Source organism: Acinonyx jubatus, chromosome A2, assembly GCF_027475565.1.
Source record: "Acinonyx jubatus isolate Ajub_Pintada_27869175 chromosome A2, VMU_Ajub_asm_v1.0, whole genome shotgun sequence".
NCBI classification, from domain to species: Eukaryota; Metazoa; Chordata; class Mammalia; order Carnivora; family Felidae; genus Acinonyx; species Acinonyx jubatus.
The window spans coordinates 24,923,152-24,949,066 of NC_069383.1; the positions used below are offsets into that span (position 1 = coordinate 24,923,152).

At 35.8% G+C, this 25,915-nt stretch overlaps 1 protein-coding gene across 8 annotated transcripts in view; it reads left to right on the forward strand.

Moving 5' to 3' along the window:
• The window catches only part of ZNF800 (zinc finger protein 800), a 181,236-nt gene that overhangs the window by 149,387 nt on the left and 5,934 nt on the right, over positions 1–25,915 (forward strand). For 5 of the 8 annotated variants that reach the window (XM_053218127.1, XM_053218128.1, XM_053218129.1 and 2 more), the window contains one exon: positions 1,667–3,359. In XM_053218127.1, the coding sequence (XP_053074102.1) occupies positions 1,667–3,359 (1,693 nt within the window). Of the gene's footprint in view, positions 1–1,666; positions 10,624–23,339; positions 24,108–25,915 lie in introns of those variants that run through there. The other 3 variants (XM_027075402.2, XM_027075401.2, XM_027075400.2) reach the window with 3 other exon arrangements.

Sequence of the window (25,915 nt, forward strand, 5' to 3'; positions counted from 1 at the left end):
AGATTAGTTTTGTTCTCAGTTAAATTTATTTATAGATTAGTCATTTTATCAGAAATTAGATTGTCTTATAGGCTAGCTTGAGATCTGAAATAGCTTTATGTGACAGAGGCAGGTTGAGGCTAATAATGTCTTTGTGGAGCCACATGTTTGTTGGATTAAGTATACCGACCATGTACGATTAAGTACGCAGTATACATAATGGTATTATTTTCTTGCTATAAAGAACCGGTACAAGTTCCTTAAAATATTTTATTAAGTAATAGGTTACATTCATTATGTCTTGTTCAGGGGTTTAACTCTTTGCGGACTTACAAATTTACAGAATTTGTTTTCTTGGTTTGATACTATAGTTGCATTATAGATTTTGTGTACTTTTCAATTTAACTTTTTTGGGATGGGAATGAAATGAAAACTCCAAATATCTAAAGTACCACTTTAATTACTAGCGTGAAGCTGATATAAAGTATATTATAGCACATAATTGAAACAAAAATTCCTCTATTTGGAAATTTTTCTTACCACTGTTATATCTTGCTATACTTGTTTTTAATCATTGAGATATAAATGAAAAGGCAGTCTATGGGGATAAGTTTTAAACCTGGCCTTTTAATAATTGAAGTACTAGTAGAAAATTAGTTATTTCTGATAGTTATTCTTTGCAATTTTTTAGTGTAGAGTTGACTTTTAGACATATAGATAAATGGATTTGTTGGATTATTGTGTACTTCTCTTGGCAATACTCACTCTAGAAATACTTCTGTGAAAGTGTTATCCTTCCTGTAGACACTCCTTTATCCATTTTAATTAGGAAGATCACTAGAAGAGCAATAGTGAATCATTTCTTGATTTCTAAATGGATAGCCAGATTTGATGCTGTATTTGTGGCCAGATTTTAGAGTTGTGTGTGGAAACATAACTAGTGTTAGATAGATCTGGGATATATAATAGGAATATTTGGTTTCCCATAAGGGATGTAATTATTGTACAAATAAAACTACCTCTGTTTTTTGAGTAAAAATCTATAGTTTTTAATCACTTGCTTTAATGGTATTGTGTCATGTTAAGAAAACATTGAATAGGACTGAGTTTAGCACTTCTATACATGTCATTCATATTTATATCCTACAGATTTTTCTTTTCCAATTCTATCAGATGTCTATACAAGTAGACTAGATTATTTATTATGGATTAAATTAATAGGACTGCTGTTATGTTTCCTAAAAAAAGAATCACTTTTATATAGAATAGTACATTCTTCATGATGTTTTACCCATCTTGGGTTGTAAGAACTTTGATGTGCCTTTGCGAGCCTAAAAATTTTAGACTAAAAATTTGAAATACTGTTTTTATTGTTTAGGACACTCGTGTATTTGTATTAAGGGCACTTAGAAGTGGAAGTAGCTCTTCAGATTGCATTTATTCCTTAACATTTGTGTGCCATGATGAGATTTTAAATTAATTTTAGTTTAATTAATACTAATTTTTGTAAAACTACATTAAATGTATAAATTATAAAATACAGAAAAGTAGATAATGCTCTTATAAAAAAATACAAACCAGTAATGTAATAAATTTTAAGGTAGAAGTTCATAATACAACTTTAAATATTAGAGAGCTAGAGCAGGCTAATTATTTCAGATTAAAATGTTGTTTTTTTTCTTAACAGACCTTCCTGATGTAAATGATAAACAAAGTCAAGCCATAAACGATCTCCTAGAAGCCATATATCCAAGTGTGGACAAGCGAGAATATATTATTAAGCTAGAACCCATAGAAACTAATCAAAATGCAGTGTTTCAGTATATTTCAAGGACTGATAATCCTACTGAAGTCACAGAGTCAAGCAGTACTCCTGAACAAACCGAAGTTCAAATACAGGAAACTAGCACTGAACAGTCTAAAACAGTACCAGTTATAGACACAGAGGTGGAAACTGTAGAGCCCCCTCCTGTTGAGATTGTTGCAGATGAAGTTGCACCTACATCTGATGAGCAACCTCAGGAATCACAGGCTGACTTGGAAACTTCTGACAATTCTGATTTTGGTCACCAGTTGATATGTTGTCTTTGTAGAAAAGAATTCAATTCCAGACGAGGCGTTCGTCGTCACATTCGAAAAGTACACAAGAAAAAGATGGAAGAACTAAAAAAGTACATTGAAACACGAAAGAATCCAAACCAGTCCTCTAAAGGACGCAGTAAGAATGTTCTAGTTCCATTAAGTAGGAGTTGTCCAGTATGTTGTAAATCATTTGCTACAAAAGCGAATGTAAGGAGGCATTTTGATGAAGTTCATAGAGGACTAAGGAGGGATTCAATTACTCCTGATATAGCAACAAAGCCTGGGCAACCTTTGTTCCTGGATTCTGTTTCTCCTAAAAAATCTTTTAAGACTCGAAAACAAAAGTCGTCTTCAAAGGCTGAATACAATTTAACTGCATGCAAATGCCTCCTTTGCAAGAGGAAATATAGTTCACAAATAATGCTTAAAAGACATATGCAAATTGTCCACAAGATAACTCTTTCTGGAACAAACTCTAAAAGAGAGAAAGGCCCTAATAATACTGCCAGCAGTTCAGAAATAAAAGTTAAAGTTGAACCAGCAGATTCTGTAGAATCTTCACCCCCTTCCATTACCCATTCTCCACAGAATGAATTAAAGGGAACAAATCATTCAAATGAAAAAAAGAACACACCGGCAGCACAGAAAAATAAAGTTAAACAAGACTCTGAAAGCCCTAAATCAACTAGTCCGTCTGCTGCAGGTGGCCAGCAGAAAACCAGGAAACCAAAACTTTCAGCTGGCTTTGACTTTAAGCAACTTTACTGTAAACTTTGTAAACGTCAGTTTACTTCCAAACAGAACTTGACTAAACACATTGAGTTGCACACAGATGGGAATAACATTTATGTTAAATTCTACAAGTGTCCTCTTTGCACTTATGAAACTCGTCGGAAGCGCGATGTGATACGACATATAACTGTGGTTCATAAAAAGTCATCCCGCTATCTTGGGAAAATAACAGCCAGTTTAGAGATCAGAGCTATAAAGAAGCCCATTGATTTTGTTCTAAATAAAGTGGCAAAAAGAGGCCCTTCGAGGGATGAGGCAAAACATAGTGATTCAAAACATGATGGCACTTCTAACTCTCCTAGTAAAAAGTATGAAGTAGCTGACGTTGGTATTGAAGTAAAAGTCACAAAAAACTTTTCTCTTCACAGATGCAATAAATGTGGAAAGGCATTTGCCAAAAAGACTTATCTTGAACATCATAAGAAAACTCATAAGGCAAATGCTTCCAATTCACCTGAAGGAAACAAAACCAAAGGCCGAAGTACAAGATCTAAGGCTCTTGTCTGGTGAGGAACAGTTACAGAGTTTTGCTTTTTTCCCCCCATCGAACTAAAAAAAATCATTTGACCATAATTTATAGCTGGTTCCATTTTAATACATGTTTGCTTCCATATATCTTATGGCATTGGGAACTGCAAGAGTAATGTGCATATTGCATTTACCTCTTCAGTGACCTTTATTCCAGTGGCTTGGGAACAAAAGTTAACTTCAGAACTTATCTTCCACAGGACAATGCATTATAGTTCTAGGTAGATGGCACAGGGTCAGTGCTTTCCTCTCAATGTTGTAAAATATATACGTTTATATTGGCTTATGTTTACAATAGAAGTCTTCTGTTTAACTAACTTTGCACAGATTTAATTTGATTAGTGACTTAGTCTACTAATGAATACATTGTAGGAAAAGTTAAATATATTAGAATGAATTTGTGAAGGCGATAATTATAGGAAAAAAGTCTTTTGAGGCACTGTAATTATTGTAAAAATTAATCTGTGACGGCTAAATAAAGTGCTGCACTAAGAAAAAGAAAATCCCCAAATTGAATTTAGAACAATTAGCATTTATTATTTATGTTTAACATAGTGCTTCCAGTCAAAGGGGGGGACTTGATAAACAAAAGTTTGGATTTTTTTTTTCCTTCTCCTTAGGAGTGTGTGTTAGTTACTGTTTTTAGTTTTGATCTGCGGAAAAAGTGATTATTTAGGTTCAAAATCTTACTTTTCCCTTTTTGTTTAAACAGACTTTTTGTGATCATTTCAACATAGTTAATATTATTAAGTAGGTTTTTTTTTTTAATCTTTTTTTGTGGTTGTGCGTTGCAAGAAAAGGAAAATCCCTATTGGGAAAAAAGAAAAAAATTTACTTTTTTAGAAGGTTTTGGAATAAATGTAGATTTTTAAAATGCAATATGAAATAAGGAGTAGACTCCCTCTACTTGGTTTTGCAAGTCTATCTATATTTTTAAAAGTTTACCTTCAGTACCTGTGTCCCTTGTATTAAGGCATTTAATATATTTAATTAGTATTAAATTAGTTTGGGATTCAGGTTCTAGGCAGTATACTTAGTTTGAGTACTGAGTAGGTTAAATGTTGTGATTTGAGTATCACACATGTTTTTATTTGTGTGGAAACTTGAGGTGAAACCATCCTTTAGAAGTGATTTACTGTTGTATAATTTTTAAAACAAGGTTTTATTGGTAAACTCAAAAGTGTTCATTTATTCCCATTTCTCCTCAGATAACTTCAAGTGATGTACGAAAAGGTTTGGAGTTCATTTTTGTGGAAAGACTTTAAATTGGTGTTAGAACCACTAAACGTCTTCAAATGGTACTATGAGAAAAAAAGGAAAAACATTTTCATAAATATTCGACTGTAACTGCTGTTTTCTGACTAAAATAATAACCATCTAACCACTTGTTTCTAAGGCACTGCCTCTTCCAGCACTTTCAAGTAGCTGTGACATTACATATTGTCATCACAGTCCATCAGCTAACCACCCTTGACCTTGTGCATTTGGTCTGCAGTTCCTACAAAAATGTTGCAAATTTTGTTTTCCAAACAATTTGTTGATTAAAGCGATCAACAACCTGAAGAATATATCACCACTGGTGATTTTTAATTGACAGAGACTTTATATCTTAGTGACTTTAGTTTTGTTTCACTTTATTTGGCAAAATTTTCATCTGAATTGTACAGATCTATTTGCTAGTGAGTGTATGTTAGGACCAAAAGAGAAATTAGTATCAACATATTATAAATATTTAGCCTACTAAGTATTTGTAATTATTTTTACATTCATTTATTTCTAACTTGTTCTCCAGCACTTAAATGTTTGAAAGTTTCATTCTAAAATATATTCAGCAGAAAGTTCCGGTTCATTTTCGTCCATGGATCATTATTTTTATTTGTCAACATCTGAGGTTTTTATGAAAATTAAACATTCCCCTTTTTTCTTTAAATTTTATACAAAGCACTTTAATAATAGATGCAACTTAATTTTTCAGTTTCTGTATATATTTTTTTAAAGACCACGCATTTACTAATGTTAGTATGAAGGTAGTAAATAGCTTACTGATATTTTATGGATGCAGACAATCCATGCACAACCACTTCTTATGATATTAGTTTAATTCTTTAAATATTGCTAAAAAAGGAAGGTGGGAGTATAAACCCTGAAGTTTTTTCTCCCGAGTAAAATCTTAAATGACTACTTTAGATGATATTTGATTCCTACTGTAAAATTTGGAAAATAATGAATTCTTGTCCATTTTTGTAATCAAGATTTTAGGAAAACAGAAGTACATCTATCTTTATGAAATATTGGGCAGGTTTTTGTGTATCAATATTTTGTACTTTTTAGGGAATATTTTATTTTTTAGTAATTTTTGTCAAATTATAATTTTAAAAGGTACAGCAGAGAACATACCATGTTTTTATATAGGTTCATACCTGTACTTAGGAGGGACCCTGTCCATCTATATACTTCTTGTAAAAATTTTAAAGTGTTGAAGATCCACAAGGTCATAATAAAATGCTTCTATAGCTAGAAAAACATTTACCCTTCCCAGTGCTTTGCACTAAAATATACTGTGAAAGGAAACTAGAAAGACTGTAACTGTTGCTGGAAATGTTCTATATTGAATGTACATGCTCTTGTTGGAAAAATGTACTATATGTGATGGAAATAAACCAGACTCAAAATTATTTCAGCTAAATGTGCTTCAACAAAGGTGCATTGGTTGAAACTTAAATGTTTTATCAAATTTAAATTTATTCAGTGACTATGAGCAGCTACACTTGAATTATACCCTAATAGTTTTATTTTTAAGGATTAGAGTGATAATTTCTCTTTAATTTAAAAACAGATTTACTTTTCCACATACGGAAAACTTGTACTTATATACCTAACTTTAATGATTAATATCATAATATATTTAGGGAACTAAATGTGTAGGTGGTATTTCATTTATAAACCATCTTCATTAGTTGCACATTATTAAATCTGTATGTTTGACTTTTGCAAGGTGTTATCTTTTATACATTCTTACACACAAGACATCTTCCAAAGATACATTCCAGACTTAAGTACCTACAACCAGTGGAAAGATAGGAGTATTCCTAAAAAGTTTGGGGGTAGTTCTTTGCTACAGCCTCTCATCTATATGTCAGCCTATTGTTCTCTACTTTACTTGTTAAATACCGTAGGGAATAAAGAAAAATAGCCTGATGTTGATGGAGGGGAGCCCAATTACTGGAATTCCTTTATTTCAACTCCCCTATTTCCACAATACTATTCATAGTTTGTCTCCACCCATAACTCTAGGCCCACAGAGCAGGAATTTAGAAGGAGGAATTGAGGGTTCCAAGGACTGTCAAAAGGTTTCATCTGGGTCATAGAGGAAGAAATAGAACTATGTCAGGATGCGTCTGTCTAAATTAGAATTGCCTAGACAGATTGGGAATATTTTATCATAGTAGCCAAATCAATGGATCATGGCAGAGAGGAGTTAGAGGCTAAACAAGTTTAGAGAGGTGGAATGAACAAGTAAGAAGTTATTAGATGTTCTTTGTTCTTCCTATTTCTTTCTGGTCTTCATCTTTATTTTTTGGTTTTATTTTGATTCAGGATCTGTCTTCTCAGAGGCTGAGGCTTGAGACTCTTAAGGAGAAGAGTCCTAGGAAATTTGTGGCAGAAGCTTTTCTGCATGCAAATATAAGCAAATATTTGTAGCACTTTTTGTTGTGGGGAGTAGTTAAGTAAGTAAAGAACCATCAGAAACTGCTTATTTTATATTAAAACCTATCTTTGGCTACCAATTATATCTACCTTTGCTATTATTTGATCATTCAAGAGTTTTCCTGTAGAGTTCAACTCCTTGTTTCCTGAGATACCTTCCATACGTCGTAAGTGTGGTGGAAGAGGAAAAACAATGAAAAGTATGGCTTGCATTTCAACTTCATAAGTTTGGGTAGTGCAAGTGAGAGCTGGATGAGGTATGGCTGACACTGGGCAGGTGTTTATTAGAACATGGAGATACATACCTTGAACGTATGATAACTTTTTTTTTTTTCATGTCTCTGTTTCCCCCTCTTTCCTCCCAACTTCAGGAAGAAAGCCTCCTCTTGAAGAATATATATATTCTTTATTCTTGTAGAATATATAAATTCTTGGCCTACTTTTGTACATATGAGCTGAGTTTTTGGCTTGTATTATTGAAAAGTACTTCACTTTTTTTAGGGGTATGTATTTGTTAATATTGCTTTATGATCAATAGGCTGTTCTACTCATTTTGCTTGAAAGAGCCCATGGATGCAGTAGCAGGGAATTTTGTGGTCTTTCTAGGGCTTGAGTTTACCAATAGGTGTTATGGCAAGAAAGTATTGAGATAGACACAAGTGGCTATCATTTCCTATTGTGAAGTTGGAAAAGATGTTTTCAAATAGCATGACCTCTGAAAAAGAAATGCTTCTTAAACTTTAGAAATTAGGTTTCCAGGTTTCCTACAGTGGCCAATGGAAGTATTCTCAATCTTTAGTTAGGAGTTTTAGAAGTTACTTTTTTTAATGGAATCCATAGATTACCAGGATTATGATTTAGCTGTGACTCTAAGAGTTGATCTGAAGCCGAGCTCTAAGATACGTGTAGCAAAATGTTGGCTGTTGTATTATACAAAATCCTTCTGTACTCTGTGCTGTTCTTTCCCTCTTCTTCAACTTTAGAAACCTAGGGATTAGAAAGAAGTAAGGATCAGCAGTCTTAAGAATGGCTGTTGTTTGGTTTCTAAGGAATTAGGCACATGATATAACGTAGTATAAAACATGTTTCACTTAAACTCACCTGCAATTATTTTGACTTTTCTAACTTTCAGATTCACTCCTGTCTCCTAGAATTTGTTTCTGTACTATTTTACTCTGAGTTCTCTTCTGAATCTCTGGCTTTTCTTTTTTTCTTTTTTTTTTTTTTTCTGCTTCTCTACCAAGTACCAAGATAGCAAAAATGTTTTTTGAGAAGGTAAGAGGGTGGAAAGTCAGCTCATTTCTTCCTGAATATTTGTCATTCTAAATTTGATTTGTCAGGCTTATTATTTCTTTTCAAACTGCTTCTTCTGCATATATTCACCACCATGCACCCCCAAGCAGAGGTGAACTTAATGAAGACCATAGTTGTGTCTGGTTGGGAAAATGCGTGAAGTCGGAGGTTTTACTGTTTGTGCCCACTCAGTAGAGTTAATTTGCTTGATTGTTTATATTTGAAGTCAGGGACTATGTCTTGATAATTTTGTTTAGTGCCTAGCACATTTTCATGTATACGCAGGCACTGTGAATAAAAACTTGATATTCAAGTGAGTGGTAGCTTTTTCCATCTCAGAATTGTGCTGTCATATACTTTGAGACTTCGGGTTTTAATTTCATAAACTTTTAATGTTTGTTTATTTTTGAGGGAGGGACAGAGAGAGAGAGAGAAACAGGCAGACAGGCAAAGAGGGAGACAGAGAATCTGAAGCAGGCTCCAGGCTCTGAGCTGTCAGCACAGAGCCTGACGTGGGGCTTGAACTCATGGACTGTGCGATCATGACCTGAGCTGAAGTCGGACGCTTAACCGACTGAGCCACCCAGGTGCCCCATCATTTCATAAACTTTTATTATTTCAATATTGATTTTACTTATTTTAGAAAATGCTGCCAGTACTAAGATGATAGTTTGTAATAATAAACAGAACTCTTCATATTAGATAATAATAATGAGTATTCATGGAGTGCTGACTGTATGCCAAGTACTCTGCTATCCTTTACATGCATAATGCCCCTCATCGACTAAGAAGACCCACCAATAAGATCCACCAGTAAGAACTGTTACTTCATTATCTCCATTTTATAGAATTCTGAGTTTCAATGTAGAATTTCAGTGATTTACTTAAGTTCACATAGCTAGGGAATAACAGAATTGAGACTTGACACTAGGTCTTGACTACGAAGCATGTGCTCTTAATCCGTGCACGTTACATTTGCACATTGTACTGTTTACAAAGCACATCTACCACATTACCTTTTTGGCAGCTTAGTGTAATGATCTGGAGCTAGATTAGTTGGTGAAATTTTTGTATCCACACATTATTTCCTGTGTGGCTTTGTACTAGTTACTTAATCATTCTGTGTCCTAGTTACCTCATCTGTGAAACGGGGATAATATCTACCTTACGGGGTTCTGAGGATAAAATGAAAAATACGTGAAACATTTAAAGTAGTGCTTGGCATGTTACAATAAATGTTGGATATGGTTACCGTAAGTGATTTTCATAGCATTGGAAATGTGTAATGTTTTTATTACCACTTAAAGTTTAGATTGAAATGGGTGCATTAGAAGAGAACTTTATTGCTACACATCAGATTTTAACTCTTGCTTTGTATTTAATTGGGACAATGAAGACAACCGACTGTATTATTATTTGCTGTCAATTTTCTTCTGATCAGATATTACAAGTTTACCATTCTCATAAATTTTTCACTGATCTTGAAAAAAGGTATTAGGTAGTTTTAAGCACATTCATTTTAAGTTTGGCTTTGTTTTTATGGTTACTCCCCAGAATAATCCATCTGTCTTAAAATTCTTATTAGTATCTGTCCCATCACACGAAAATTTTATTGTTGGTCATGTGCAGAATATTGACATGGAGCTAATATTAATTGATTAACATAGCTGAAACATTTCTGTAAAAGTATATATGCAGTACTATTTGAAAGAAAGCTTCAGTTATGGAATGAGTAGATTCTTCAGGAGAGCATGATTTGGGCTAAGTCAGGAATTTCTTGGGTAAATGTGTCATGAAGAGGTAAGAAGTGGTACTTTCAAAAGTCTTACCCCTGGTAGTCATTAGTGGCAGTACTCCAAATTTCACTGAGGCCCAAGTACTGTTAGATTATCTGCTGAAAGGGTTTACGCACATACCCAATTGTTCCTGCTTTTACTTTTTTAACAATAAGATAATGATTTTAGAAACTTTTGTATTTAGGGACTTGTATAATTTGCAACACCAGAGAACGTTTGTCCCTAGGTTTGGATGAACCTTCGTATTCTGAACTTCAGATCAAGTGCTGGGGTTCCAGCGCCTGTGTTGTATGGCTTCTTAGTGATGCTGATACTCAAATACTTGTGTCAGGTATCTGGAGCATATTCCTGGCACACAAAACACTGTGATGTGTAAGGCGTAGAATGATAATGCTTGAAAAAATAGCCAAACCAAAATAAACCAAAAAACAAAAACAAAAAAAAACCCCTCACTTTGAATGCTTGAGCAATAATAACCTGAAGCTATCCGGGTGTCCTGCTTTATATAATCTCATTAGCACTTTCAGTACAAGAGTGTGTAATGATGTTACGTCGAGAGGAAAAGTTATTACACCAAAATGAACCCTAAGTGCATGGAACTGTTATTACAACTCAGGTTTTGAATATTCGTTTTTAATCTCTGCTATCTGGATTATACTGAAAATAAATTAGCTCTGAGAAATGGAACTGTGGCTTTTAGTCAGACTTTCTAAGCTGTGCAAAAATATTTTTTTAAAGAAGTTTGAGACTCTTCTTGCATAGATTGGGCCTTTGGTAAACCTAAACCCCAAAATACCTGTTAGGTGTGACTAGTAGCTTTTATTTTGGATGGAAGGAAAAAGCAAGGGATACTTTTCTTCTAAGAAAAAAATAGTGAAGCACTAGGAAGATATTGTATGCACAAGTGATTGAATTATGTGAAAAAATACTTTTAGGGAAAGGATTTTTATGTCATTTCCTTGAATTTTTGACATAAGTTGTTAGGGGCTTTTTATAAAAGCTTCTGTAGGAGAGTGGCTATGTCATTTTCAAGCCTTTTGATCATTGGAGATGTGTTGAATTCCTTGAAGTTTAATGTGCTGGGCATTTGCAGATGGTTGAGACTTTCTGAGCTTCTTTGTCCTTTCCTTTGGGCAGGCTTCAAGGTGATAAGATAGTCTAATGAGAGTGTCATAAAGATGGTCAAAAACATACTTAGTGAAATTTATGCATAATTTTCAGTGTATCGTCAAGTTAAACTTTTTCTGAAACATTTTCACATTTTTCCAATTTGCTCTTTCTTTGCTTGTCCATCGTGACTAGTCAACTGTTGTTGCATATGATTATGAGAGAACAAAATCACTTATTTGCCATAAAATGTGGACATAAACAGATTATTGTACACACAGGAGGAAGAGATGATTTTGTTTCCTGTAGCTCCCTTGGATCTCTTTTTAATCTTTAAGTGCACAATTGTAATGATCTAAATTGTTAAATTTAAAGGTTTAAGATACATCTCTGAAGCCCCACCCCCCTTTTTAAAAACGGTTAACTAGAGCAAAGTAACCGTGTAACACTGTGTCTTCAAATCACAGATGGTACAAGATGGAACTAAGACCCACAATGCTTAGATTACCACCCACCCAGTTTGCCTTGTCATCTAATTGCAGCTCTGTTGAGTGTATGTGCACTCATATATAAAAATACTGTGCCATGCTTTATTTTATTTTATTTTATTTTATTTTATTTTATTTTATTTCATTTCATTTCATTTCATTTCATTTCATTTTATTATTTATTTTTGGTTGCAAGCAGAGTTTTACTTGGTCTGTAGCGAGTAATGAAAGGCTTATTAGAAAGCTTCATGTGGGAAAATAAGGGAGATTGAAACTGGCTTCACCATATAAATTTCAACTAGGTGTTAACAGAACCTGGAAAAAATCAGTGCAGCTGTAGTGACTGGGTATGGTCCTCTTCACAGCAGCAGTATTCTCTGCTGTTATTGCCCTTCTCAGACTCTGTTTTTACTTTTTATTTTTAAACTAATAACCTTATTCTGTATCTTTTCAATGTGGTTATAACTGCCTCATTACTTCTGCTGCCTGCCTTCTCTGCTTTTCAGCTACTTTCCATATAACTCGTAAGAAAAAAATCTGATTAAGTTAGGTTTATTCCCTGTCGGGCAAATCTCCCATGCCAGGTCTTTTCATCGGTTGCTGGCCATAAGTTGCTTTTCATAGATTGGCTGCTTTTGGGATATGTGCTCCCCCATTGCTCCTGTCATTGGTGATCACGGTGGCAGGGTCAGTGGCATAAAACCTATTCCTGAACCCAATAAAAGGAATCTTGGTGGGAATCTTTTAAAAGAGGGATCTGGATAGTTCTGGAATGTAATCTTTCCAGCACACATGATTAGATAGAATTAGATAAAGGGGATTAAGAGTACTCTTCCTGAGGGGCGCCTTGGTGGCTCAGGCGCCTGGGTGACTCAGTCGGTTGAGCGTCCGACTTTGGCTCAGGTCATATCTCGCCGTTCATGAGTGCAAGCCCCACGTCGGGCTCTGTGCTCACAGCTTGGAGCCTGGAACCTGCTTCGGATTCTGTGTCTCCCTCTCTCTGCCCCTTCCTCACTCATGCTCTGTCTCTCTCTGTCTCTCAAAGATGAATAAACGTTTAAAAAAAAAAAAAGTACTCTTCCCGGGATGAGCACTGAGTAATGAATAGAATTGTTGAATCATACTGTACACCTGAAACTAATATAACACTGTATGTTAATTATACTTCAGTTAAGAAAGTCAGAGTTGGTAGGTACCAGATTTGTGGTGTTAATCTGTCTTGCTCTAAAAAAAAATAAACTAAAACTAAAAAGGTAATAGAATTAAAAGTAACCTGGGACTTTGAGTGTTCTGTCAGTGCAGCATCAGTCCTTTCCATCCTGAGAAAATGTGGAAAAGAGTTTTCTAATCAGCGTCTGCCGTTCCTTTTCTGAACTGCCTGGTGCTGTTTCCATCTTCAGCTTTGCAGATTCATAGAAGTTTTCACTCTGAAAGAACCATTACATCTCCTGTACCAGCGTATTAGACCATTCTGTCAATTGCTGCTGCTTTCCACACACCTCCAGTTATGCTGTATAGTTTGAGTTGGTGATTTAGTGAACCCTTTAAGTATTGCTTCTGTTTTTCTACTTGTATTTTCCATGTTTGGGTTCACTCTGCAATAGCTGTTTTATATCTTCTCATTCATTCTTTCAATGACACATACCGTTGGTTGAGTGTCCATCATGTGCCTGGTACTATTCCAGTCTTTTGGGGAAACAGAATCGTAACAGTGGTTAGAGCATGGATTTTTAAGAATGATGCAGACCTGAGTTCAAGTCCTGGCTCCTTTTCTTGCTAGTTACTTAATCTTTCTAAGCTTGAGTTTTTGTCTGTAAGATGATAATATTAGAAACTACCTTATAGCTAGGTTTGTTGTGGGAATTTATACAAATTTAGTGATATATTGTATTTTATATACTCAGCACAATGCATGGCTCAAGAACTCAATAAATATGCATTATTACTGTTACAGTAATCACTAAAATTATTATCAATTTGCTCTGAAATACTTTCTAGCACTCAGTGTCTGGTTATCTTGCTTTGCCATTTGTGGTTCGTTGCCTTTTTGTTGGCATTAATCCAACCGTTTAATGAAAAGTCAGATGTAACATCCGTGATAAAGCCAAGATACCCAGCAGTTTATTAAGGTAAAACATAGTATTTTATGGTCTTTAATCTGCTGCCACTTTTAATAGCACCTTCTGCTGATTGTTAAAGAATTTGTTGAACCTTTCATATAATTTTGCTTCTCTGTGGCTGTTTTATAGAAGCATGTATAGTTTGAGTATAAAAACTCAAAGCAGCTTTTGGTTTTATTCTTTTGTTGTAAACATTAGGCTGTGGGTACATGAACATACTCTGAATTTACAAACAAGAATTATGTCTTCTATTTGCATCACCAGTGCCTCACAGTGTAGTTGGCATATAACAGGTGCTTAGAGAATGTTGAAGGAAGGAAAACGGAAGGCAGGAACAGGACATCAGGGATCTTCAGGCTTATCATTAGTCCACAAATATACCTTTGCCTTTAAGATTCCTTCCCATTACATCATCTTCTGATCTGTATAGTTTCTCTACCTGTGAGCTCCTCTTTGTTTCTGTTACTGCTGGCTTCTGTTGCCTGCCTTCTTTGTGTGAACCTCTTAGCTTCTGCCATTGCTACTCAGTGATAGTGACAGATTCAAACTCATGGCAGTGGTGTATTGACTGTATATGCTGTAAGTAATCCATAATCAATTGCACACTGTATGGATGCACATTTAGTGATTTTTTTGGCTGGTTCTTTTAAAGGTTTACTTTTGTTTAATTCATGTTTATTGAATTCTTTGAAATTCAGCTCACATTTCACTTCCTATTCCATTCCCAGATCTCAACAAAAAGCAGGCAACTAATTGTTGATATTAGTTGTTGATATTGCTGCTTCTGTCATTTGTGTAATCTTAGAAATTGGGATTGATTAGTTATTTTGTTTATGTAATTCTCACATTGCCTACTTTAGAACTTTTGCACTGTCCTTAAAGCCTCCAGCTGTATTTTTGTTCCCTTGGTAAGAAGCAGCTTAGCCTGTATCATGGCAAAAGGTAGAGGCATTTCTTTATCCTCCCCTTCTGCATCACACTTGCTTTCTTGTCTTCTATTCCTTCTTTGATTCTTTGCAGAAAGAAGTGTTCTTCTTTTCCAAGTCCAACACTTCTGCCCTTTTTCCCCCAAGACCTTCCTTCAACAACCCTCCTCTCTTTTCCCCTCCCCATCTTCTGTCTTCCTTTCCACAAGCTTCTCCCCCTCAGCCCACAAATATGCTCAAATTCCTTTCAGCCAGAAAGTAAACTTTACCTACATACTACCTTAAATCTAGTTACTGCCATCTGTTCCTGCTTCCTTTCACTGTCAGGCTTCCACGTGCTTTCATACTGCTCTGTTTTAGCACCACTTTCACTATAACTTTATATGTCCTTGTCTTCCTTCTCCTTTCGACTACAAAGCTCTTAGATCTGTGTGTTGATCACCATTGATTCCTCAGGGCCTAGGACAGTTCCTGGTCCATAGTAGGCATTCAGTAAATATTTGTTGAATGAATGAACAATATAGTGCCATGCCTATACCACTCACTTGTGAACCATCTGCAATTTTTTTCTACCCCTACATTTCTATTAAAAGTTCACTTGAAGGACATCAGTGCCCACATAAATGCTACATCTGGTGGCTTCTCGCTTTTCATCATTCTTGACCTCTTCATGACCATTAATACTTATAAATTTACTTTTCCCAGATTTTTACGGTCACTTATAACTGGGTCACCTTGGGATAATCTCAGCATGGTATTGCATCAAAAACAAACAAACATCTTTGTTTCCAAAAATCTTTGGAAAATAATGAACCTATTTACTATTTTACAGAAATTTCATAAGGAGATAGAAAGGTACAATTACATAAAGCTTAAATCCTCATACAACTTGGCAGCTTCCTCCAATCTCTCTTCTGTAACATTTCTCCCAAAACATTCTGTGAACTTTCTATCCAAAACCCCTTGACCACTTTTCCCATCTTTATTTTTGTCTAAAAATAACTTTCCAGTTTAAATCACTTTAGCCTCTCAGGTTTTCCAGTTCTTTTCATACCCATTATCCTGCTCAGGATTCTAAAAGTCTAGGAACATTCTCTTGATTTCATCTGGTTTGCCGTTACTAACTTTGCATGATTTTGCTTAATCTTGAAGCTTTAGATCAGACACTATGTCCTCCAGTGAGTATTTCCTGACTTCCAAAGTTTGGCTAGGTTTCCCCTGAGTATGTTTCTATAGAACCTCATCAATAACTATATTGAAATGATCTATTTGTGCCTCTTTCTTAGACTATAAGCATCTTAAGGGTAGGGCTCCTATCTTTTCTTCATACCCCTGGCATCTTATAATGCATCTGGAACATGGTGGATGTTGATAAATATTTACTGAACTGATGCTTCTGTGAACTCTGAGCCTTTCTTGCCTTTGGCATTTGTTAGTAGGCCTTTAAATGTGGATCAAACTTTCCTGAGTCCTTTTTCTTTTTTTTTATACCGTCTCAGTGATTTCTTTACTTCCAGAGCATCAGTTATCATTTCTGTGAAGATGACCCCAAACCTGTTCTCTAGTCTGGCTGTTCTCCTGATTATAAGACCATTTGATTTCAAAGTTGCATGTCAGACATCTCTATAAAATGTTTCTCCAGTATCTTAAATGCAACAAAAACTCAGTAAACCAAACTTGTTATCTTCCCTTTAAACTTGTTCCTTCTTTATGTGTTCCCTGTATCAATTCTTCACACTCCTACCCTCCCAGTTGCCTAGACTAATTAGAATCCTAGGAGATACCTGGACTTTTTTTTTTTTTTTCTTTCTCTCACACTCTTCACGTAATCAGTGATCAACGCCTGTTCATCTTTCCTGTGACTGTTTTCTACATTTGGCTCTTCCTTGCCATCTCCATCTTTAGTAGTTTAGTTTGGACTCTTATCTCTTACCTACACTATTGTATTAGTCTTGTAACTGACCTCCTCTCCAATCTGTCTTCCATGCTGCTGTCAGAATTATCTTCCTAAAACACAGATGTGCTGTTACTGTATGTTCCTTACTTGACTGATTTATTCATTCTCAGGTGTCAGCTTGTCACTTCTAAAGAAAGACAACCTAAAGTATGTCTCCCTTGTAGTTCTGTTTCATATTCCTTTCCTACTTGTCATTTAATACAGTTTGTAATTATGCTTGTATTTGTGCATTGACTTGTTTAATGTCTGTCTTCCCAGTGGAGAAATTTATGTAAGAGACTGAGTGAGGATAGTTATGTAGACCCTGCGCCTAGCACAATACTCAGGACATGATAATGCTTTAAAAATATTTGTTGAATGAGCGGATGAATGATAGCTTATCAGTATAGGCAAATAGGAGATAGCAAAGGCAGAGAGGTTACAGCATCCTAGAATCTTCTACATCCTCATAGACCTTCGTCTGTAGTTCTAGTTTTTCTGTAATAGTAATGGGCTTCTCCCTTCTGTCTATTGCATTTATTTCCATGAGGATGGGAGTCAACAATTACCCCACACTCACACTAATGCTGATGTGACTGCAGTTGATTTGGGGGCCACTGGGTGGTGGCAGCTAGATTTGTTTACCCGGTATTGATGCATAGGTGGTGCCCTAGGCATGCAGGCAAACAGGTATTTGCTAGGTTGAATTAACCCAGATTCCCTTTTAGCTCCTTGAGTGATGCAAGCCTTTATACCACATGTTAAAGTGTTTATTACTTGTAGGACTAGTTGTATTTGAAATGAGGTGTTTATTTGCCTTTTAAAGATTGAAGATTTCAATTGAACGAACTTTCATTGAATAGAAGCTGAATAAATCATTTGAAAATATTATCTAGGGGTAGGTCAGTAATAATAAGCAAATTAAACTTTTTGTCCACCCTGTGAGGCCTGCCCAGGTATCAAAAATCAAGGAATTTTATAAGTATTCTTCAGATTTTACTATTTCATAGATTGACTAGCTTCATCCATTCAGTAGGCATATAGAGCTCCTGCCTTGTGTAAGGCGCTGATTTAGGTGCTAGGGTTACAGAGGTAAGAAACAGTTCTTCCTCTTTTTTTTTTTTTTTTCAATATATGAAATTTATTGTCAAAATGGTTTCCATACAACACCCAGTGCTCATCCCAAAATGTGCCCTCCCCAATACCCATCACCCACCCTCCCCTCCCTCTCACCCCCCATCAACTCTCAGTTTGTTCTCAGTTTTTAAGAGTCTCTTATGCTTTGGCTCTCTCCCACTCTAACCTCTTTTTTTTTTTTTTTTCCTTCCCCTCCCCCATGGGTTTCTGTTAAGTTTCTCAGGATCCACATAAGAGTGAAACCATATGGTATCTGTCTTTCTCTGTATGGCTTATTTCACTTAGCATCACACTCTCCGCTTCCATCCACGTTGCTACAAAGGGCCATATTTCGTTCTTTCTCATTGCCACATAGTACTCCACTGTGTATATAAACCACAATTTCTTTATCCATTCATCAGTTGATGGACATTTAGGCTCTTTCCATAATTTGGCTATTGCTGAGAGTGCTGCTATAAACATTGGGGTACAAGTGCCCCTATGCATCAGTGCTCCTGTATCCCTTGGGTAAATTCCTAGCAGTGCTATTGCTGGGTCATAGGGTAGGTCTATTTTTAATTTTTTGAGGAACCTCCACACTGTTTTCCAGAGTGGCTGCACCAATTTGCATTCCCACCAACAGTGCAAGAGGGTTCCCGTTTCTCCACATCCTCGCCAGCATCTATAGTCTCCTGATTTGTTCATTTTGGCCACTCTGACTGGTGTGAGGTGATATCTGAGTGTGGTTTTGATTTGTATTTCCCTGATGAGGAGCGACGTTGAGCATCTTTTCATGTGCCCGTTGGCCATCCGGATGTCTTCTTTAGAGAAGTGTCTATTCATGTTTTCTGCCCATTTCTTCACTGGGTTATTTGTTTTTCGGGTGTGGAGTTTGGTGAGCTCTTTATAGATTTTGGATACTAGCCCTTTGTCCGATATGTCATTTGCGAATATCTTTTCCCATTCCGTTGGTTGCCTTTTAGTTTTGTTGGTTGTTTCCTTTGCTGTACAGAAGCTTTTTATCTTCATAAGGTCCCAATAGTTCATTTTTGCTTTTAATTCCCTTGCCTTTGGGGATGTGTCGAGTAAGAGATTGCTACGGCTGAGGTCAGAGAGGTCTTTTCCTGCTTTCTCCTCTAGGGTTTTGATGGTTTCCTGTCTCACATTCAGGTCCTTTATCCATTTTGAGTTTATTTTTGTGAATGGTGTGAGAAAGTGGTCTAGTTTCAACCTTCTGCATGTTGCTGTCCAGTTCTCCCAGCACCATTTGTTAAAGAGACTGTCTTTTTTCCATTGGATGTTCTTTCCTGCTTTGTCAAAGATGAGTTGGCCATACGTTTGTGGGTCTAGTTCTGGGGTTTCTATTCTATTCCATTGGTCTATGTGTCTGTTTTTGTGCCACAGTTCTTCCTCTTAAGTATCATAGAAAAGAACAAATTATAAGGACACACAGAGGTGCAATATTAAGGCACACTGAGGAGTTGGGGAAGGCTTTTCATAATTCCTAAATTCATTCTTGAATTGCGTTTTGAAAGAGGCAGAAAAACTTCCAGGTGGGTACAGACACATGAGACCACACGTAGACCAAGGGAAGATGAGACAGAGTGATGGCCAAGTCAAGAAAGATCTTATGTACCAAGTAAGTAGTTTGAATCAAATTTTCAAGATTAAGGGTAGTTATTGAAGGATTTTAAGCAGGGGTATTTGATAGCATTGAGGAGATTGAATTGGGATAGAGAGTAAGATTTGTGGTGGGGAAATCAAATAGAAGCCACTTTTAGAAATCTAAATAGGAAGTGATAAGGGCCTAAATTTAGGTAAGGCAATGAAACTGAGGAGACAGATATGGACACTATAATTATTTCAGAAGTGTAATTTTCCAGGCAGTGGAGATGAATAAGGAATGTGACTGCCAGGTTTGGGAATATTGGTTGGGCAGGTGGGTCAGTCCATTCTTCAAGGTAGGAAACATAGGAGGAGGAACATTTTCTGGGGAGAAATGTTGAATTAAAGTTTAGATGTGTTGAGCTTGAGATGCTTATGGGACATCTCACTGGAGATGCTTAGTAGGACTAGGAGATACAGACTGGAGGTCAAGAGAGAGATTTGTCCAGAGACGAGATTTATGAGTCATTAGTGCACATATATTTTAAGCCATAGGTTATGAAGAGGTTGCAAAGGATAAATACACTCCGCACATCATACTATTTCTCACATTCTTCTGGTTTAGTGCGTAAGTTAGGTTGGTGCCTTTCTATTTCAGTTTTTCATTTGGGAAATGATGTTTGATAGCACTGATTCTCTGCTCCAACCACTACCACTCTCCACTGCCATTTATACAGTCTATAATGTAACTTATATTTGATATTACTTACTCTAAGAAATGCTGGATAATTAAATTGTAACACTATTAGGCAATGTGAACTAATTTAGAGGACTTTAAAAAAATCTGTAAGACCTATTTTAAAAGATTATTTTTAGAAAGGAAATAACCTTCTTAAAATAATAAAACAACCTGTTAGTGTTCTGAGACTGAACAAGATGTGTTTGTTGAGTTCCATACCTTTCATATGTTCGGGATTTGTTTGTGATTTAGTCCCTGTGCTTCTGATCAAGGCAGAAACTATTTTTGAAAACTAGGAGGAAGCCATGTCACTAAACTAATAGAATCTGACATAATCCATATGATAAACTTAATTTAGTATCCACAGCCAGATTCTAAGGGGGAAAATATGCTATTAAATATTGAACAGATGATTGAAATATATTGATTTTATTTTGCCAAGCTACATTTTTTTGGATGGGTCAATATTTAAGATAACAGTTAAAAGCTAGGTCCTGCACTGTCATATATGTTCTTGTGGCCCTCACTGGTTTCTCCCAATTTCTTTTCACTTCTTTCTGAAGGGAGAACCTAACAACGGAACTTTAGATCTTGCCATTTAGATAGCTGCTAGAATTCTCCACAAGTGGAGGTTTTTGTCCCTTCAGAACTGACATGGAACAATCTGTTCACCTGGCATGGACCAATGGATGTTGAGGAGTGTGTGTAGAATGAGTTTTAAGAAGTCAGCCCTGCTTGGGGCTGAAAGTAATGACGTTGTACTGTAAACCATTTGAGCTATCCAACTTTTGATTAACTTTTAAAATCTGCCTTTGAAGGGAAGGATTCCTGGGAGACTTTCTGTGTCAGGTTTTAATAGAGTAAATTTATGGATGAGTTAGGACCCTTAAAAACTAAAGTCAATAATAGAAATGCTGACAGACTTGAACTAGAAGAGGACAGCTATAATAAAACAACATTTTATTATAACCTTATAATCTATAGTAAAATGGGGGGGGACATTTAAAGTTTTCTGTTCTAATGTTTTGAAAATGGTTTGATTTTCTTGTTATTTGAACTTTAATAATGGGCATTAGCATAAACTGAATATCCATGTCAAAACAAGGTACATTGCCATAGCATAGAATTATTTTAAAGTGGTTTTTTTTGTAATGTTTATTTATTTTTGAGAGGGACAGGGTGAGTAGGGGAGGGGCAGAGAGAGAGGGAGACATAGAATCTGAAGCAGGCTCCAGGCTCTGAGCTGTCAGCACAGCCTGACGCGGGGCTCGAACCCATGAACCATGAGATCATGACCTGAGCCGAAGTCCGATGCTTAACCGACTGAGCCACCCAGGCGCCCTGTGTAGAATTATTTTAAATCATAAACTTTTAAGACTTGTTTCAAATCTTTTTTTCTAAATAAATTTGTTTCTAAACATTGTTTTTTTTTCAATATACCCATTTTCACCTCAGTAAGTCACTAAAAGATTATTGAATAAAGGTATTTCGGCACTTGAAAGTTTGTAACAAAAATGCAGAGTGGAATAGAATTTTAGAATACATATTGTCTGCACTGAGGACTTCATTTGTTTAATAACCTTTATATTTGTTGATATTCTTTCTTGCCCCGTGCCAACATTTTAGACATTTTGTGTAGAAATTTCTTACAAGATTTATCATGTTACCAAAAACACACCCAGATTCTTTATCCAGAAGATAATGAATACCTTGAAGTTATGTATTATGCCAAAATTAATATATTAAGTGGTTAAACATTATTCTTTTAGCTTTACTAGATCACTGGGAGATAGAAGGTAGTGTTTTGCTTTGTTTTGTATTGTTTTGGCATTCCTTCTGATGCAGTAAAATCCACAGCACTTTATTTCATCTGCTAGCCCCAATTCACAGACTTAATCGATAGGAAAGTAAAACTGGCACCTCTTGATTTCCCGGTTTTGTGTATCTTGGGTGGAGCTGACTCCTAAGTGTGTGAAGGTTGTGATAGGAAATGATGCTAGGTACTTGCAAGAAAATACTGGAAGAGGGTTGCCAAACATTTTCTCATACCTCAGCGCCCTGCCCTATTAAAAGTTGCATCTAGATGCATAGTGATCTTGTATTTAGCCTGTTCAGTCACTTTTGATACAGTGCTAGTGTGTCGTCACTCCTACGTAGTAGTAGTCTGCAGAGAAAATTTGGCAACCCTGATTCTCACATGTTTTGCAAAGTTACCATTTAAAATCAAAGTATGATTAAAACTAAATTCATCATCCTACTACGAGTGCCGACTTGGTCCATGCTGCCATTATCTTGTTGCTTATCACACAGGGTTCAAAATCCTTTCTTTTGTGACTCTGTTCTTGACAGCTCCGACCCATGGTGACTTCTTCCTTTGATGAACTCACAACATTTACCTTACCAGTTATTTTTCACTCTCACCCTGTGTGTTACTATTGCATCATTATTTAACTAGAGTGTCCCCCACGATTAGACTCTAAGCCCTTTGAGGCCCAACAGTTTTTCTCCGCAGCATGTGGGATAATGAATGAACGGATCCCCAGGCCTCTTCCTGTTTTCTGTTCTCCAGCTGTCAGTTTTGGTGTCTTTTCTGTCACCTCTTTGTGTCCTACTTTGGTCTAAACCTTCTATTGCTGTCCTCTTGGCTACTCTGGTTCTGTTAGTATCTTGTTTATGAAGATTATCAATGATTTTGGGAGATTCTTGGGCTAACTTTATGGGAATAGGAGGTGATTTTTCAGCTTTTTTTCTTAGGATCAATTTTTAAACTCTACTGCAAAAATTCTACCTTTTTACAATTATTTTTAATATTCATGTATCAAGTATGTTCTAGGAGTCTATATCTTGGAAGCCATAGTTTAGATCTATAAAAAAGGATTAACCTGAAGGAAAGAAGAGAAACATTGTTGCCAAACAAAGTTTATTCTCAGACTCTTTTGCTTGCTATGTTGCCTTTTTTTTTTTTTTTATAGCCTCATGGGAACAGAGCAGGCCGAAGTGTAAGTAATTACAATATTGTGTTATATAAGTCACTGCAAAGTAAGGCTTATAGTTATTTTTTTTTTTTAGCCACCTGGCATTTTGTATATGCTGTTTTTTGAGCCATAATTCTGTTGAATTGCAGATGGGGACTCTAGAGATTTAGCATACCCTCATTCTAAAGTGGAAAAAGTTGAGGTAAGTGGTTGTACAAGGTCACATGTGTAGTTAATGAAGAATTCAGGAATAGAGGCCAGCTATCTCTTAAAGATTAGTAGGTAATAACACATACATGTAAAAAAAAAATAACAAAAAAAACGGTACTATGAGGTGTTCTGTGAAAGGTAAGTTTTCCTCCTATCCCATCTCTCATTCTCTACCCCAGAGTCAAATTACCAGTTTCTTGGGCTTTCAAGAGCTGTCCTATGTATATATAACCATATAAATGTATACCTTCCCCTTTATGCAAATGGTAGCATGTTTGTATACACTTTTCTGTACCTTGCTTTTTCCCCCCACTTTTTCACATGGCAGCATGTCTGAATTTTGTGGACACTGGATATTTTTATTCTTTGGTCCATGAACTTTCATGTTACTATATTGTCTATCATTTAAACAAATAGTTTTTGTTCATATGAATGGACAAATTATTAAATCATTTTTTGTTTCTAGTATATATTGAGTTTCTTGTGTGACCATAATGTAGTATTTCACATTGCTTTCAGAAAGAGATCATGGTTATTGATTTATTTTATGGTATATGTTGAAGTTAAAAGATAAGTGAAATATATATAATAATTATTACTGCTAGTTACCAATAACAGCTGATTAGGAAATTTTCTTTTTCATTTGAAAAAGAAGTGACAGGTAGAGTTTTCAGGGAAATGATTTACCTTTAGACTTGTACAAAAATCTTTCTCAGTGCCAGTGAAAGGCAACAATGTTATAAATACCAAACCACAAATGTTTATTTTCTAAATTTTTAAATACCTTTTTTTCCATTTTTTAGAAAGATTTTATTTGTAAGTAGTTTCTGTACCCAACATGGGACTTGAGCTCACAACCACAAAATCAAGAGTTGCATGCTTCACCAACTGAGCCAGCCAGGCGCCCCTATTTTCTGAATTTTTGAATCTCCAACCTCATATGCAAATAACAGAAATAACTTTTCATTTGTTTCTCAAAATGGATTGTAACTATATGTGTTAATCTTGATATGACTCATGATCATCTGTATAAAAATGTATTCTTAATTTTGATCATTCTGGGTTTCTCTTGGCTAACTTATGTATCAGTGCAATTATTGCTTTATTTATTAGAGATTAATGGGGCCTAAAGAACTCCTTGATTTTAGATCTTTTCAACCAAACCATATCACAAAAGGCAAACCCACTAAAAAAAAAATGTGTCCCATGCCAGATGTCCATGATAGGATTTATAGAGGTTAAGTATTTATATTTGGATTTTACTTTAGATAGACAGTAATCCTGCATTCTCCCTAAAGGTGGCAGTACTTCTCAATGCATTATTTACTGAGTAATTCTGTTTGAAAACAGTATTAATTATAATTCCATTACTGATTGGAAAAAAGTTAATCATACTAAAAGTATATTTTCGTAATACTTTCACATTAGTTAAGATTCAGTAGTAGAACAAATAAGATTGTATTTTTGAGGTTTATAGCATTAGTGCAGCTTTTATATGTATTATCTTCAAACCTGGACAGTTCTAATTGCATTCTGACTTTGGAATTCTTGGTGTAAGATTGAGAGCTAAAGTCTTGTCAAAAATTGTGATTAAGTCATGGTAGAACCTTGCTATATTTCTAGGTCTCTCTTCTATGGAGATATTATCAGGAAACAAAAACTGACAAAACACCCCAAACAAAAACCAGAACCCTTAAATAACTGTGTATTGTGTGAGACATGGGAATTTTTTTTTTTTAGTGTTTTTTTGTTTTTTTTTTAAGAAAGAGCACACACAAGTTGGGGAGGGGCAGAAGGGGAGAGAGAGAGAGAGAGAGAGAGAGAGAGAGAGAGAGAGAGAATTTCGAGCAGGCTTCACGCTCAGCCTGCTGCAGGCTTGATCCCACAACCTTGGGATAATGACCTGAGCCAAAATCAAGAGGGGGATGCTCAACTCACTGAGCCATCCAGGCACCTGGGAAATGTTTTGATATTTATTGTTTGGTATAAATTTATATGTCTAAATTTTACTTGAATTTTTTTTCCTTAGGTGGCTAACTTATTTTAACAAGTGAAATAAATATTTATTGGTGCTACTAAAAAAAAAAAACAATCTTGGGGCACCTGGGTGGCTCAGTTGGTTGAGCTTCCGACTCCTGATTTTGGCTCAAGTCATGATCCCAGGGTCATGGGATCAAGTCCCATGTCAGGCTCCACACTGAGTGTGGAGCCTGCTTAAGATTCTCTCCTTCTCTCTCTCTCTTTCTGCCCCTCTCCCTTGCTTGCACTCTCTCTCTCTCTCTCTCTCTCTGTCTCTAAATCAGTCAATCCTCAATCTTGAGCCTTTTCTGCTGTAAAAACAAAGCTCTGAATTCACAAGGTGGTGCCCTGGAGTCTGGAGAAACACTATGTTTTGTCCTCCTTTTTCCATCATTTTCATTCCTAAATGGTTCGTGTGTGTGCACATGCGCGTGCGCTGTATGCATGTGCACGTGTATGTGTTTAGTATGTGTTTGAAATCACATAACATTGTAGT